Source organism: Charadrius vociferus, unplaced genomic scaffold, assembly GCF_000708025.1.
Source record: "Charadrius vociferus isolate BGI_N301 unplaced genomic scaffold, ASM70802v2 scaffold151, whole genome shotgun sequence".
NCBI classification, from domain to species: Eukaryota; Metazoa; Chordata; class Aves; order Charadriiformes; family Charadriidae; genus Charadrius; species Charadrius vociferus.
The window spans coordinates 147013-163791 of NW_009646933.1; the positions used below are offsets into that span (position 1 = coordinate 147013).

The 16779-nt window shown below is 44.0% G+C and overlaps 1 protein-coding gene across 1 annotated transcript in view; it reads left to right on the plus strand.

Moving 5' to 3' along the window:
- The window catches only part of LOC104295048 (SET-binding protein-like), a 259088-nt gene that overhangs the window by 22801 nt on the left and 219508 nt on the right, over positions 1–16779 (plus strand). The window contains 3 exon segments of the mRNA XM_009894750.1: positions 3264–3423; positions 4488–4557; positions 9943–9985. Coding sequence (XP_009893052.1) covers positions 3264–3423; positions 4488–4557; positions 9943–9985 — 273 coding nt within the window.

Below are 16779 nucleotides of genomic sequence, written 5' to 3' on the forward strand. Positions count from 1 at the left end.
TTCCCTAATGGTCTGTGCAGCAACACCTTTCCTTCTGGGAAGCACCTGGGGCTTCTCTGTGCCTGCACGCAACCCCTGCTGCCTCGGAAAGAGGAGGTCTGCTCTTCCTCCCCCGCTGCCTCTCCCCACAGGGGCTTCCCCACCATGATCTCATGGAGCTCTAATGGTAATTATCGTTGTCTCATGGCTCAGTGGTGTCTGCCTTGAGACGAACCAACCGTATGGCTTTTGATACCTATCTCAGCGCCAGGCACGTGTTTGCACGCACGCACTTCTGTGCTACCTGCAGTTTGGGCTCTGCAGATGAGCACAGGCCAGATTCTGCTCCTGTTTCTCGGAGATGAATACGTGCAAAACTAGGTAAGAGGACTGGAACACAATTAAATTTGTTATCACCACATGCACCAGCTTTTGCACGTGTATGCAATGTCTCATTGCAAATTAAAAAAAGATTCTGCTGTGTAAATGGCTTAGTAGCTTTTCTTTATAGAAAACTATTTTTCAAGTTAATCTTTTTTTTTTTTCTGGCACAAATGTTTAGTGATGATGAGCCATGCAGTTTCTTGAGCTACCCTCTTTTCTTTTTCCTTTTTTAAAAAAAAAACAACAAGCAATCTCTGTGCTCAGCACCTTGAGAGGGTGAAAACTTTTCTGTGTTTAGAGAAGCAGAGTGGAATAATGGGGTGTTTCGGAATCATTTTGCTTTTTCTCTTTTTTTTTCTTCTTTTTTGTTTTTTTTTTTTTTTTTTTAATTTCCTTTCTTCTGGTTTTGCAGGGCCAGGAACTTTAGAAATTAGTATGCATCAAAACCACGGCAGACCTGCAACTCCCCCTGAACCCTGTCACATCTCTCCTTGCTCTTCTGCATGTGCTGCTGCATAAAAAAAAATAGGGTGATTTGGAAAGTAAGGAAAACCTCAGCCCAGTAGCACAGCTATCGTGCTCTGAAGAATCTGTGTTTTCTTCTCCAGCCTGTTTCAGGAGATGAGGATCTCCCTTTGCCTCCTCTGGCTGGAGGTTTCTCAGTGGGAAGCTCCTTGCTGGAGTGCGGTGCCTCCTTGCCAGGGGTGCAGCACATGAGCTGATCTTTCTGAACAGGTTAAATAAACAGGACTGTGTTTGGGTTAATTGTCACTGGTTCTGCTGCTCTCCATTAGTGATCTATCTGGGAGCCTGGCCAAGGAGCAGATGCGAGAGACAGCATCATCACCTCCCTCCTTGTCCTCATTGTGTCTGGCTTTACCCTTCTTCTTCTTCTTCTTCTTCTCCCCCCGCCCCATTTCCTTTTTTTTTTTTTTTTTACCCCCCCCCCTCTTGCAGGGAGATAAGTTACAAAAGCAGAGGAGGAGGAGGAGTGTGTGTTGGAGGGGAGGGGCAGGAGGACAGGGAGACCCTTTCTGGGATGAAGCAACCCAGCCAAGAGAGTCCGAGGCACAGGGGACAGTAGCCCTGGCTGCATTCCTGACACAAAGCAGTAAATTAGCTGCTTCTGTGTCAGTTTGTGCAGGAAGTCTTGTCGGCTGCACACGGGGAGGAAAGATGGAGATGTCTGTCCTCAAATGAGGAGGAGGAGGAGGACATGTCTCCGATTTCCACCTTGCCCACCCTCCCCCAGGCAAGCTCCAGGCAGTTTTAGGAGCTGAGATGCAGAGACATTTGCCCAGCTGCAGAAGAGGAATCATGTTGCCCAGGATGACTTTTATCTGTGCTTATGATTGTGTATGTTTTCCTCATACTTACTATGGGTATCAACATGAGACGATCCACTGTAGACTTCTTTGAAGCAAAGGGCATGGCTTTTTAAGTTTTGTTACAAAACTAAGTAAAAAGTTGACACAAAACAAAACAAAAGGCAGCTTAATAATAATGTAATTTACAGCTATTCCCTTTTCCCCTTCCCTTCCCTTTTGGCATTCATTTGTCTCTCTTCTGTTTTGTTTTTTGGATTCAATATGTTAGCTATCAACTTCTTGCTATCTATTCACGTTGTTTATGCATTTGGGATTTTTCTAAGACCAAAGTGGGTCTTGTCTTGAATATGTATCAATGTTTTACGATCAGAATTAGAGTTAATTGCATTAAATGATATATATGTGAGGCTTTCTGGCTTCATTTTGATAACTGGTACTTAGGGAGACAATGAGGAGAGGTAGGTGTACTTTTCTTTGTTTTTATAAATGCGTTGATTTTGCATCAGAACTTCCTTGAAATGTAGTGAAAAATGCCTACACCATCTAGGAACTTAATAAGTTTCATTCCCGTTGATGTTTTATGAGATTTGGACTTCCTTGTTATAGGGTTTCATCTCCGTCAACCCAGAGGCATTTTAAAAAATCTTGTATTTTGGTCAACAGCATCTGATTATTTTTTTTTCTATTTGCTCCTCTTTGATGGGAACAAACATGAAATCCTAATACAATCATCACCCGTGTGGACAATTCAAGCTCTATGAATATTATCGGCATCCTGACCGGTGGAGTGGGACTCCGTCTTGATGTGCCCATGGGTAGGATTCAGCTGTGAGCCCCATGCTTGTGCTTGGCAGGGTGGGAAAACTCTACAAACCAATTAGCTCTTGAAATCTCAAGCCCTGTTGGCAGGATGCAGATGATCCTGCACTGCACTTGCACTCTACGCCTGCACAAAGAACTTTTTATATGACATTAATTCTGCAGAGAAGTTTTTATTCACCAGAGAATCTGCAGAGAAATGATTATGCATCGCTGGCTTGGTGGAGCAGAATTTTAACTTCCAGCTCAGGCATTCCTCCACTGATTAGTTTTAAACATGAAACAGAAACACAAGCCTGTGATTTATTGGTGAAATATTTAAGATATATTGTTAAATTATTTAAATAGCGGAGTTTAAAGCAGGAAAGCAAGCAAGGAAAAAAAAAAAAAAAAAAAAAGAAAAAAGAGGTAGCTCATCCAAATAAGAGCTCAATTTTCCTGAATTTGAAAAACATACATTTGGACTTGCTGGATATCTGAAACAAAAAGTGTTATTTCAGTGCAAAGAAAAGCATATTTTAAAATGAAAGATTTCAACCTTATGATCCTCACAACAAACTTAACCTTGAATCTTTTCTCCATCTGATCCCTGTGGACTCTGTTTCATCTGCAGTGCTAGGAATCGTTACAGCCCTCCATCCTTTCCTACCACTCTGCTACCACATCTTTGGGCACTCGCCCAGCCTGGATGCAGTTTTCCTCTTTCTATAAGGGCTAATTGAGAGGCTTTTTGTCTTACTGTTGGTAAACCAGGAGGGAACTTCTCAGGTCGTCTTGCCTGGGGTTCGAATATCACCTTATCTTGTCTCACATGATCTTTCATCCTACCTTGTGCTGGAGAAAAACCTTGTTGAATCTGCTATGCTTGTCTTCGCCCAGTTGCCCTCTGGCATCTGTATAACATTATCACAAGGTAAAAATGGAGCTGTCTTGTCAGAGGAGGAGATAACGATCATGCTCATGGTGTCTAAGGACTGCAGGGTTGTGGCAATAATAGTGTAGACTAGTGAAGGAAAGTTAAGTAAAGCATAAAGTTTTTTTTGTGGAGCCTTAATGCTAATTTCCCCAAATTTTGAGAATAAAATGTGTTGGAATTGATGCATCCTCAGGAACATTTATTGTTTTTATTTTCTGTGCACCTAAATTTCTCCAATTTTGAGAGAGATTACTAGCTCCCACAGATATATCTGTTCTCAACATAAGATCACTGTGACACTTTAAAAACAAAGGTGGTTGGACTTTGACACGTCTTCAGTGAAAATACATGGGAAACATGCATCAAAATCCAGCTTTGAAAAATTCAGATCTTTCTCTTCATCTACTCCCATTTCAGTACAAAAAAAAAGAAGTGTTTTTTGAGTCTGACCTCCTGTAGTGAGTGCTCTGTCTTGGGTTGTGCAGCTAAGAAGAGGAAAACTTTCAAGGTCTGACTCTTTCAAACATGTGGCAGCTGAAAAGAAGATAATTAGGACACGCAAATTCAAACAGTACTTTTGCAAATGGTATTTATCTTTTTTCATGTGTGTGTGTGTGTGTGTGTCTATATTCTACTTCTCCACCTGCCTTCAAAGGGGAGCTGGTAAAAAGGATTTGCTTGGCCTTTTTGTTGCTGTAGGGGGAAGGGTGTCATTTGTGTGTGGTGCTACAAGACAGATGCTGCAGGTGAAACTACCTCAGAGGGGGCAATCCTACCCGGAGGGGGCAACTCCTGAGACCCGAGCACTTCTTTTTCTGTTTCTCCTCTTTGTTGTGCTGTGGGACCAGGTCCTTTATAATATGTAGGAGCGGGCAAGGGTTTATGGAGCAATCAACTCCATCAGAGGCAATTGCATAATGCTTCAGCCTTTTGTCATAGATTTTGTATGTGTGTGAGCTGAAAGTATGGCCAGGAGCGAAGGGGATGTGAAATGCTGGGCTTCATTTTTTTTTTTTTTTTCCCTTGGAAAGAGCCTGTCTAAGTTCTTTTATGCTTTTCAGGCTCAGGGATGAGAGACAGTGTGCATGTGTGTGAGGGCGTGCGCGCGTCTGTGCCCATACAGTCGCTCAAGTGGGAAAAAACCCCGTTTGCGGTTCACACAGGAGGAATTTCTGACGGGGACAACAGTGCTAAGCAGAAAGGCACATCCTGATCTCTAGCAAGTGAGGGGCACGCTCGCGCACACACGCACGCACACATACTCTCCGGGCGCTCTGCATAATACGTGCAAAGCGCTGCTCTTTAATGAACGTAACCTATGGCGGCTGGGATGCAGCCGGCCAGACCTCGCCATTAATAAACTGGGAACATTCTTCTCCTTTTTAGTCCCTTTCAATGCCAGCCCTGCGGTTTGATCTCCCTTGAATGCTGCTCCCCCTCATTTGGGGCTCCAATTCTGAGAAGATTTGGCGCATTGTTTGAGGTCGCAGGATGTCGGATTGATTTCGAAGCTTTTGTATTGACTCCGGGCTCCTGAATGAAGCTGTCATGTGTGTCTGTGGTTGGCTAGCAGGCTGTCCGGCTGCAAGCTGTGCCTTCCTTTGTTGTTTAGGCCTCATTGAGCTGAGGGAAGAGGCTCATTTCAGGGTGATTTACCACCACCCAAACACCAGCTGTCTGTTGTACTGCCGCTTGCCTCCACCTTGGATTCAGTTCTCATTTTCCTTCATTTCCCCCTTCTCCTCTCTCACTCTACCACTGTAGGCACTTGGGCACCAGTTCTTTAAGAAGCAGGGATCACCCTGACAGAACAGCCTAAAAAACATAAACACTGAATATGTGCTACTCAATGTCATTTATGCACCCGTGGGGATATTTTTTTTTTTAGGGTTCACTGTTGCAGTGCTATACACATTTTCTTCTTAGTTAAAGAATGAACTATGGCCATAGGGGAATAAAGTAAATAATGAAAACGCCATGTTCTTATTGGCTTGTTACTAAGTGTCCAACATAGTGGAAAACAGTAATGATGTTAATTTAAAAATAGGTATTAAGGTCCGTGGCAGGACAGCAGACTGAGTTGCACAGCCTGCCTGGTGCAGGATGTCGGGGGAGATAGCTGCAAATGTGGTCCCTGGTCCTGGCAATGTTGGGATACTTGCGTGGATGGAGAAGGAGTCAGAGAAGGATGGCATCACCTTCCTACACGCTTGTCATTCCTGAGCAGGCACAATGGCTGTGTTTATGTGGGTATCACGCTGGAGGGCTATTTTTGTGGCGTAAGACATGAGAGGAAGAAAAGGGAAGAGGCTGTGAAGCGCCACTCATCTCATCTTCACAAAGCTCTTTCAGAAAGGTACTTCTCTGTGAGGAGCCGGACTGCTCCAGCAGCTGAAATGCCAATAAAAGCCTTGGAAATACCATGCTGGAAGCTGTGCTCTTCCCTAGGTTGCCATGGGCCAAGGCTCAGTTATCCTTTCTGCACCTCACATTTTTATCTGTTGGTGGGGGATATTTTTAGGGTATTGTAAGGCAGGAGAGATGGAGAGAGTGTGGACAGCTGAAAGCCAGGGCCAGGTTGGGCCAGTGAGACTTTCCAGGGGCCACGTGGAGACAGGTTGTGCCAGCTCCTTGGGGGTGAGGCTACTGCCAGGATTTTCAATGGCTGTTGCTCAAAACCGAGGAAGGCTGATGGGAACTGAGCAAGTCAGAGCCTGGCAGGACCTGCCAGTGACTACACAGTGTATGGCATGGTGCTGCTAAGCCAAGCCCATCCCTCAAACTCATCTTTCCAGCCACAGACTTGGGAGAGGGGAAAGAAGATGGGATCCTCCGGTTAATCCCAGCCAGCTCCTCTGGAGCACAGACCCTGGCAGCTCCATGGAGGCCCACTGGTGCCATGTGCATCCTGTCTGACTCCTTTAAACGGGGCTGGCAGCTCCACGCGGGACCTCTCTGAGCAATGTGGCAGCATCAGAGCTTGCTGTAGTCTCCAGGGCTGCCCTGGCGGCAGTGACTTGTGTGTGCCCCTGCCCCTCCCCGCAGAGCCACTGGCGTGAAGTGAGTTGTGACCAGCCCTCATTTGACTTCTGGGTGATGCAGTTTGGTGTTTCTTGACCGCAGGCTGCTAAAACTGGTGACTGATCAGCTCCTGTCACCCGTGCAGCTGAGATAATTAAGCCTGTTGCTAATAATTTTTCTTTTTTTTCTGCAAACTTTGGCCAACTGCTGGAGGCCATGGTGCACGGAGGAGGGTGAGGCCAGTGGGACTCCCTGTAAGAGGTGGGATAATAGGACCTACATCCCTTCAGTGCTCACTAAGGAGCCTTCTAGCTCTTTGCCTTGAGAAGGGGGATGTCTGACAGTGGGTGGGAGGCAGCAGAAGGCAAAGCAAGGTCCTCCGTTGGAAATCCTTGTGCCTACCTGCTTCTAAACCAGGGCATCCCCTCAAGAGCAGGCAGCATGAGATCGTTAAGTAGCAATACACCTGTGAGCTTTCAAGATCACTGTGCTCCTCCACAATCCTGTTATTAAAAGGCCACAAAACATGGAAGTGATGCTCCATAAATTAAAACTGAATGCCTATAGTACCTTGTGAGATCGGGCTCTTCTCTTTGCTGTGTTCTCCTCTCCCTCCCCTGAAAGCGTCAGGCACTGCTGGATGAAGGAGGGAGGGATATATTAGGAGGCAACCACCACAGCAGGATAGCCCCAGCGAGGTGTTTTAGTTTCTTAACAAACTCCTTGGGCACTAGAAACTGTAAAATAACGTACAGATAAACAAACAAAAACTCACTGACCCTTAGCACCCTGGAGGGGTCTGTTTCAGATCGCTGAATAAAAGCTGAAGTTGCATATGCATGTTTAATGTAACACAAGGCGTGTGCTGCGGAAAAGCATGCTTTCTTCTAATCTGGTTCCAGACAGAAGCATCGAAACAGAAGCCCCTTTCCCTATCCCCAGTGAACTGCCTGGTGTACACGAGGAAACCCCTGAATGACAAGGCCTCCATCTGCTCTTGAACGGAGTTGCGACTGGCTGCAAATGTTGTCCATATGTTTTTTTTTTTTTTTTTTCCCTTTCAACTGAGCTGCCTAATGTTAGACACCTATCCCTAAATTAAGCATCTGTTCGTAATAGGCTTTCCTAAAATTAGGTGGAGGTAGCAGCTAATTCAGGTGATGCCCATTAGGAGAGATGCCTCTGCAGTTGGAAAAGGAGATGCGATTATTCATCCAGTGCATTGCTCTCATTTGCTTTTTTAGAGAACGGAAGACCCTCCACATTCTTGTACTGTCACGGAAAAAATAAAAACTATTATCTTTTGGGTTCATATTCCCCCCCTTCATTCTTGGTTTTCCAAGCGATTATGGGCAATGTCTTGCAGTTTCTTTCTGTTAAATAAAACCGGTGATATTTCCAGCCAGCCAGGAGAACGAGGCCATGGTTTGCAATGAGCTCAGGTTGCATGACAGTATATCCTAGAAGACAGAGAAGGGTCTAAAAATGGGAGTTTTTCCTTGGTTTGTGGTATAAAAAGGGCTGGAGTATCTTTTTTCAGCATAATTACTTTGCAGTCATTACTGGGACAAGTTGACCATCAGCAAGTCACGTATGAATCCCATTTCCTAAACACAAGTGTATGATGCTGCTATAGGCACCCTAAGGTGTCCTGGCTGTCCATCAGCTGCTTGTTGCTTGTTAGGAAATGTGTGGGTTTTCTTTAGGTCTTTTTGTATCTGTATCTTGTCTCATAGTGTGGAGTGTGTAGAAAGTCCCCCTTTGGTTAGAAAGATAAATCTCTCCCTGTGCCTCGGTTTCCTATCTCTAACATAATAATTTAATACAATTGCTTGAATTTTTAGTTAAATCACTTCTTTCTGGGGAATATTTTTCAAATTTAAGTGATTACAGACTAACTGCTGAAGGACTGTAGCAGTGGGGCAAGAGCAACATACCTTTGATAGATGAGAGTCACAGAGGATGCCAGTTGGCAGTAGTCCCTTGAAAACCTCGAATTTTGACAGGTTGCAATCAGCAGCCCAAACATTGGGTGTTTTCGTTACATATCAGGTGTAGGTATAGCCTTTTCGGTGTCTTTTTTTTTCCCCCAGCATCTCTTTTTGAAAGAGGAGAAAAGATAATTTTTGCATGTTATCTGACCTTGCTGGGACTTGTAAGATGCTGGGGTCACCAAGTAAGAGACCTCACCACACCTGGCAGGTTGCAGGCTCAACTGAGGTGATCAGAAGTTTATCTGCCTGTTTGTAATTCCTGCCACCAAGGGTCATCTCTCTGCTGTGCCCTGACATTGAGCAATGGCTGCAATTCCTTTTAATCGTGCCCTTTCCCTTCCTCATCATTTAGGGCAGAGCGCTTCCACTTGGCTAAACTCATTAAGTGCTTTAATGTTGAGGTCTCCTTTTCCATATAAATTCATCCAGCTGAAATCTCGTGACTTTCCGTGGCTGTACATGGGGAGATTCTCCCTCTGTTGCCCAGCAGATGCTGACTGTGTTTATTTTTCAGCTATAGACAGCAAAAGTCTGAAAAAAAGGCAGTATCTTTGTGTGTGTGTGTGTCTACAGTAATTGCAATGGGTTTGTGAAGACTCAATTGGCTGTGTTACTGTTTGAGCATTTTGACCAAACCTGGAATCCCATCCCCTTTCTGCCATAGTGATTTATCAAGACGTCCAGGTCTGATAAGCTCCAAAAATGCTTTGGTGAAGAAACAAAGCGACTCAAATAATCCCCAGAAAAGAACCACGTTAACGCGAGGGACCTTACTGCTGGGATCACGCTCTGTCAGTCTGACGAGTTGTCAAAGAAAACAAGGTGTTCAGCTTGTTTCACAAACTGTTGGTTGTAGGCAAAAGGAGGGTGAGGGTACCCTGTTTCTTTGTCAATCTCCATTGGCCCCAGCATGTTATTGTCATTGCAGGGTCTGCACCACCAGTGTTGGGCCAGGGTGGGCTGCTGAATTCCTGGCAAGGACTTGACAGTGGTTATATGGACCCATTATGCTAATGAGGGCAAGTCACACCAGTAGACTTTATTTCACTAGATCTAGCTACCCTAGAAGCAAGTAAGCACTAACCTGGTAAGGGTGAACAGAAATGTTGGTGTATAAGCTTTATCTCAAGTCACTCCAGTTTGGCAATTGGACAGTCTGAGCATGATAGACTTGTTCTTGTTCATGTATGTGTGTGACAACATTGGGTTAAAATAACCTGTTCTTTTGCAGCTTGGCTTGCCCATATTCCCACTGCGTTTTTCTACACACCTTGCTTTCCTTCTGCCTCTATCTGTGTGACATCCCTGATGCTGTGATATTGGCCTTTGGGGAATTCTCCTTGGCGGCTTGGGAGCTATCCCTCTGTACAAGGATATCTCCCAGCAGCGCAGGATGAGTCCACAGGCTTCCCTAATGCCCTTTCTTCTCCTACTTCTGGCTGTAAATACAAGCTTCTTGATCTTCAGTGGTTCAGATTGTGCTGATGTTTTTTCTGTGCAGCTCCATAGGGCTGGGAAATGCTCAAGTGAAAGACTCAGATCAGGTCAGTCAAATATGTACCTTAACTGGTGGAAATAAAAGAATGTGTTAAGGTCTGGTTGATTTGAATTGTGCTGTTGCCTATCAGGGTTTCTGAACACAAACAGAGTCCTTGGCATGGCTGACAATGATACAACATTAATGTTCTTGTATTTGTTATTTGTAGAAAAACCCTCAAACAAGATCAGGGATTCATTGCACTAGGAGCTGTTAATGCCCTAGACTGACTTATTCCCATCTGGTTTATTTATTCATGAATTCTGTTTCTTTACAAAAATCCACTCCAGGCAATGCCTTTCTTAAAGAACATTGTACTTCCTTGCTGGCTAAATGTGTGCAACCTTCGGTCTCATACTGTAGCCGCCTGGATGAGTGATAGTTGCAGAGAAACATGCCATTTGCTGCATGCTTTTGTTGTGAAGTGACACCATCACAAGAACATTCTTTATGGAGGTTCCTCATGACAGACATGTAAAAATGTGTTCACAGACTGATGGCCAGGTTTCAATATTCATTACTTGGAATGAATAGCACCTTATTCTAAAATTGGTCAAATTGACGTCAGTGGGACCACTTGTAGGGTTCAGTAATTGCAAGCGAGGCACACTGTGCTCTGAGCGACAGCCAGCTGGTGGTCTCTTCCTACCTCCCACTATTTTGCACTTATTCAAAGCAGCCAAGTTTGCCCCTGTCAAAATTGTCATCTATTATTACCTTCCAGCTTTGTAGCTAACGAGAAGTTTGAATCCAGAGATCATTCGTTCCAAAGATGAAATAAAATTTGATTTGAGCAGAAACATCTAATAAATATGGGGTCATCCAATGTTACATGTGGTAGAGTGAAGCAGTTGATCTGAAATATCAAATAACTTTGCTCTCTAGGATACCTTGTGAACAACCTGTTACCAGGTACAGACCTGAAGCAGGTTCACACAGTGTCCACAAAGCTTCAGGAACTCTCGATAAGTTACTTATGGGAAGAGAGATGAATTCTCTGGAGGAAAAACGTTTTTCATTTTCAACATGCATGTTCATCAAGCCTGATTAATAACAATGTCTCTGAGCCTTGTTTTGTTAATGTCTGAGAAGATCTGAGAACGGATCCACCTATTCTGTGGTGGGCTCTGTTGTGAGGACCATTGGTCACACTTATAAATGCTTTGTAGGATTGAGTCTTTTGTTGATGTTGTGTTGGTTTTTTTTTTTTCTTTAATTAGTATCTTCAAAATAAAAAAAACGTTGTCATGAGCTATACTAGCAGTTCAGCATCAAAACAAGGAGTCATATTATGTTTCTTCAAAGGATAGCTTCCCTTTCTCTCAAATATAAGCTTAATTTTCTGATGTTGAGGTTCTAACACATCAGGAGAAAATTAATTCAGAAATTAAACACTTTTACCAATTTTAGTCTTTTGTATTTTGATGTATTCTCTTTGAATCACTCTTGATTTACAACAAGAGAAGAGCCAGGTCAGACTGCTTGTAGTAGAGATTAAAAATGAAATGGGAATATCTTGATTGCAGAGAGATTTTACAGAACACCATCTCTAACAAACCCTGAGTGTTGGACCTAAAACCCATCGATGGCAGTATTTTAATTATAGATATTGGCAATAGGTTTTTGGGGGGAGAAAAACCCTTCAGTTCTCTTTAATGTTTTCTAGAACAGTGATACATTATGCTTTGCATTTGGTTATCTTCTGAACTCTAATTTTCAATGTCTAGTGGTGTGTTGACCATTTCGGTTATGGATCAGCATAAACTATTGGGGAAGTGCTTGCTCCGGAGGCTGTAAAGCTCATTCCTTGTGCCCTGGCAGTGTCCTGTCAGTATTTCAGGGGACAGGAGGTGGATGGGGAGGAAACTAGTACAGGAGGGTGGGTGGCAGTGTGGAACATTTGTCTGTGAATGCAGGACCTCAGCTCAGCTTATAAATTATCCCCTGGGCCTTGTAGATAAACACAGACTTCTATGGTGACATCGGCTGGGAAAGGCAAACACTTGCCGACGATTGTAGGCTAATCCTTCAGGATACTAATTGCCAGAAAACCAAGGAAGCATTATTTTAGGAACAGCTTGTTTCACTTTGTGAAGGGGAAAAACACTGCACTGGATTTATTTTTGTTTGCAGAGCTTTACCCCCTCCTCCCGCGCCCTGTCTCAGATTTTAAAGATTTACCTCCATTAATGTTGTTGGGGACTTTTTCTGTCTTTTTTTTCGGTCTTGCTTTGTGTTTTCCTATGATGCCTCTGTGAAGTTGTGTGAAAATGCAACTTAGTTTTTACTTTCATGAATGTATGCATAAATAGGTATGTGGGTTTTATACCATTAGCTATTTAAAGGTTTGGGACTAACCAGCTACTTTTTGGCTGAATTTTTGTGAAATGTGATGCTTTGCAAAGCTTCTATTTTTTTTCATTCTTTCAAGTCAATTTGGAAACATGCAAAAAGTCCTAGATTCACTGACCCACCAGTGAAAATCCCCAGCTGAACCAAGTCATGACCCCATCACTGAGGATTTCATTTACTGGCATTTCTCCAGTATGCCTCTAGAAGAAAAAGTACCTTAACCTCATTGACCTGAGACTCTGCTTCCTTAAGTCTGGCATCCAAAAGCACCTATCTGCATGGTATTTTCCATGGTGCAAGTCATCAGTGTGTAAATCCTGGCCCCATCACTGTCGAGGGCAGAAGTCCAAGCAAGCTCACATGGGGCTGGGGTTTCACAACAGTCACAAGGAACTCATCATTCATGTTGGATTTGCACCAGAGCAGGAAAGGGACTGGTGGTCTATGTTGTGTGGCCTCCCAGTCCAAATGAAACCCTACGCCATGAGGCGGAAAGCTAAGCAGTGAAATATAAATCCCACAAAACTTTGAAAAATTCGAAACAAATACAGCTGAGTGCACTGGAGAAGTAAAGTCTCATCCTCCGTGGATGGTCTTGATGAAGCTTTGGGTTGGTGAAGCAGGATGACTGACAGGAGTCCCAAAATATGGCCACCTCTTGGCAGCAAAACCCCTGTGTCCTTGGCTGCCATCGGCACCCTTGCCAGTTGTTTGTGTGCTTTGTGGGAGTGAAATTCACCCATGCTCCAAGGCCCAGAACCAAGTCTCTGCACCACAAACATCCTACTGTAATTGTAAGGTTCATATATGCTCTTCGGAGTGGTTATTAGTTTCCCAGTAATTTATGCCTCCCTATAAATTATTATACTGTTGCTTATTATTTGAGGTGCGTTGTTGCATAAGAACTGGACTAGGATTTTCTTGTGCTCAGTAGTATATTAACATAAAACAGGAAAGATGGTTCCCAGGGAGTGATTTGATTTGTGTACGTTCTGAGGAAAGCAAAATGTCATTTAAAAACTGGGGAATAATGTGTGGGTGGACAAATAATGTGCATATTGGAGGTATGGATAAGGTTGAGAACCAGAAGTAGCAGACTGTTCCATATTCTCAGCACATGCAGCTCTGCCTTCTCAGGGTTTAGTTTTATTTGTTTTCCATTGCTTCTCCAAAAGGTAGGCAGCTCATCAATGTTTAACTGCTCTTTGATTTTTTTCTGTTTTCTCTTTGCTTAACTTTTCTGGTGGCTCGTGTAAACTCAAGTGTTACTGAGAAGTCAGATCCTCCTGTCCTTCCGTGTGTTTGTTTTTGGTTTTAATACAACAAATGTATGCCTTCTCTGGAAATGGTATCCACGCTGCAGAGTAATTATTTAGTGAATGGTGGATCCAGTTCATGTTGGCAAGGATCAGATTAATCATTATTAATCATGACCCCTCTGACAGTAACCTCATCCCTTGCCTAAGTGCTGGTCTTTATTAAGAAGTAATAGCTATTAGGGAATGGCTGCACCACCACTCTCGTTGCACCGGCACAGGGCTCAGGACTTCTGGCAGGAGGCGGAGGAACTTGGTTCAAAATTAAAAATAGACGCACATGGTCCACGTTCCAGAAATGAAATAGGCAGCTTCCCCTGTGGGCTTCTTCGGCCTCATCTGAGTGTCCTCCTTTCCCCTGAAGCCTCCCAAGAGTTTGCCTGTTTCCAAAGGTTGAATTCAGTGTTGGGGATGAAATAATCTCTTGGATACTTTTTTATTTGTTGGCTTGATTTTCTTTTTCAAACTTAGGTAGATCCTGGTATAACCTAATGCACATGCAGTCTTTGCATGGATAAGATTTTAAGGTCTAATGTAGTGGTTGTAGCAGGTTTCAACAGCTGATGAGACTGCAGATGGGCTTAGCTCTCTGGGACTCCTGTTGTCCTGAGTACACCCCAAAAATACTTGAGGATTTCTGGATTCCTTGAAGAAACACTGCACTGTTCAGGTGAGATGTGCAGCACTGTTCACCTCATGCGCAAAGTTGCAAGGTGTCCAGCTTCCCTCTCCAGGTCACTGGACTGGGGATTGCAGGCCTGTATCTATCTGTCTATCTCTATGTATCTCAAAATATATGTCTTCACCATTTGTGTCACTAGAGATCTGCTGACAGAAGAGACTAGTTTAATTCACAACTCTTCTGGTTTTCCTGGCAGTTCTGGTTCTTTTTAAGAAGGTGAGGCAGTGCTATCAATGGATGTCATCCTTATTTCAGCAAAAGCACAATGACTTAAGTACTGGATTGAAACCAATCTCCCCAATCCCTCCATCCCCCAAAGTCCACCTTAATAACCTTTTAAAATGTTTTTGCTGACTGTATGGAAATCCAGGACAGAACCATTTAGAAGAGAGCAAAGGAAAGACAAATGTCTTTTCTCTCCATCTATCTCTTCGATACCTGGAGGGCAGCAGAAGAAACTTGGAGCAAACCTGCCACACTCTTTTGATCTCTGCCAAAGTCGTTGTGGGAGTAACAGTGTTTAATGGCTGAAGGAATTTATTGAAGAATAAAAGTACTAGCAAAGACAAAGGGTCCAATACAAATTATCTGGTAAACCGCTGTCAGATTTTACGTGCTCAGGGCTACTGGTAATTTCCCGTCTTAAAAAGCAGAGGGGGGGAAGTTTGGAGGGGAGAGAGGAGGGTAGAAAGTACATAAATAAACCCACCTCTTTAAATAGCTAACTGGCCTGGTCTGAACTGTGTTGGAGCTGAGTTCCTTTGGCAGCCAATGCTGCAATATCTGTTGAGGGTGTAGCAGAGGGCTGAGACCAGGTTTCGGAGAATCTGCCTTAGCTTCACTGGCTCTCCCTTGTGTTCTTCCACTTGTCAGCAAGAAATGCACTGAAGCACGAAATGAGGGAGTGCAAAGGCTCCTGCACTCCATCTGAGCTAGTCTGGATCACACCCCCACGGTTAATATTTCTCACTGCTAAAAGAAATAAGAGTAATAAAAATAAATGAAGGCATTGGGTAACTTGGAAATACATGGGTGGAAGAAAGCAGGAGGACAGAATTGGGGGAGTGCCCACCATCTCCTCCTCCAAGTTCATGTCAGAGTTTGAGTCTGCTTGAAATATCATGGGATTCCTCATGGGTTGTAAAAAGCTAAAATAAGAAGTAAAATACAAAGAGAGAGGATGTTAAATATCTGAAGTGCCTGGGCAGTAAGCACCCTTAAAAATATTTTGTTCATTGAATGAACCAGGCTAGGTGATCATACAAGGAACATGGAGATGTTGGATGAGCATACGATCCGCTGGATCAAGCACTGGCTGACTGGAAGGTCCCAAAGAGTAGTGCTCAATGGATTTAAATCCAGCTGGCGGCCGGTCACAACTGGTGTGCTTCAAGGTTCAGTGTTGGGACCATTTCTGTTTAACGTCTTTATTGATGATCTCGATAAGGACATGGGGTGTATCATCAGCAAGTTCGCAGATGACACCAAGTTAACCAGGAGTGTTGATTCGCAGGAGGATAGGGAAGCTCTACAGAGAGACTTAGACAGATTGGATCATTGGGCCAACATCAACGGTATGAGCTTCAACAAGGGCAAGTGCCAGGTCCTGCACTTGGGCCACAATAACCCCATGCAGCGCTACAGGCTTGGGGAAGTGTGGCTGGAAAGCTGCCGGGCAGAAAGAGACCTGGGGGCTCTAATCGACAAGCGGCTGAATATGAGCCGGCAGTGTGCCCAGGTGGCCAAGAAAGCCAACGGCATCCTGGCTTGTATTGGAAATAGTGCGGCCAGCAGAAGTAGGGAGGGGATTGTGCCCCTGTACTCAGTGCTGGTGAGGCCACACCTCGAGTATTGTGTCCAGTTTTGGGCACCTCAATACAAGAGAGATATCGAGGTGCTGAGGCGAGTGCAGAGGAGGGCAACGAAGCTAGTGAAGGGGCCAGCAAACAAATCCACAACTATTTGAAAGGACACTGTAGAGAGGTTGGTGCTGGTCTCTTCTCACTGGTAATTAATGACAGAACAAGAGGGAATGGCTTCAAGCTCCAACAGGGTAGATTTAGACTGAACATTAGGAAAGGATTTTTCACAGAAAGAGTGGTCGGGCATTGGAATAGGCTGCCCAGGGAGGTGGTTGAGTCACCATCCCTGGATGTGTTTAAGAGATATTTAGATGTGGTGTTGGGGGATATGGTGTAGGGGAGAACTTTGCAAAGTAGGGTAGATGGTTGGACTCAATGATCCAAAGGGTCTCTTCCAACCTAGACAATACGATGATTCTATGAAATTGTCATAGATCATCCAGACCTTTGAGATCTCAGTGAACTGTTACATATAGCACCACAGATAAACACACCCCTTTTGACACTGGTACCTATTAAAAGCAAACCCTTTAACTCTGTCATTATTCCAATCCCACCAACTAATCTTTTGCTTTCCAAAATAGTCACT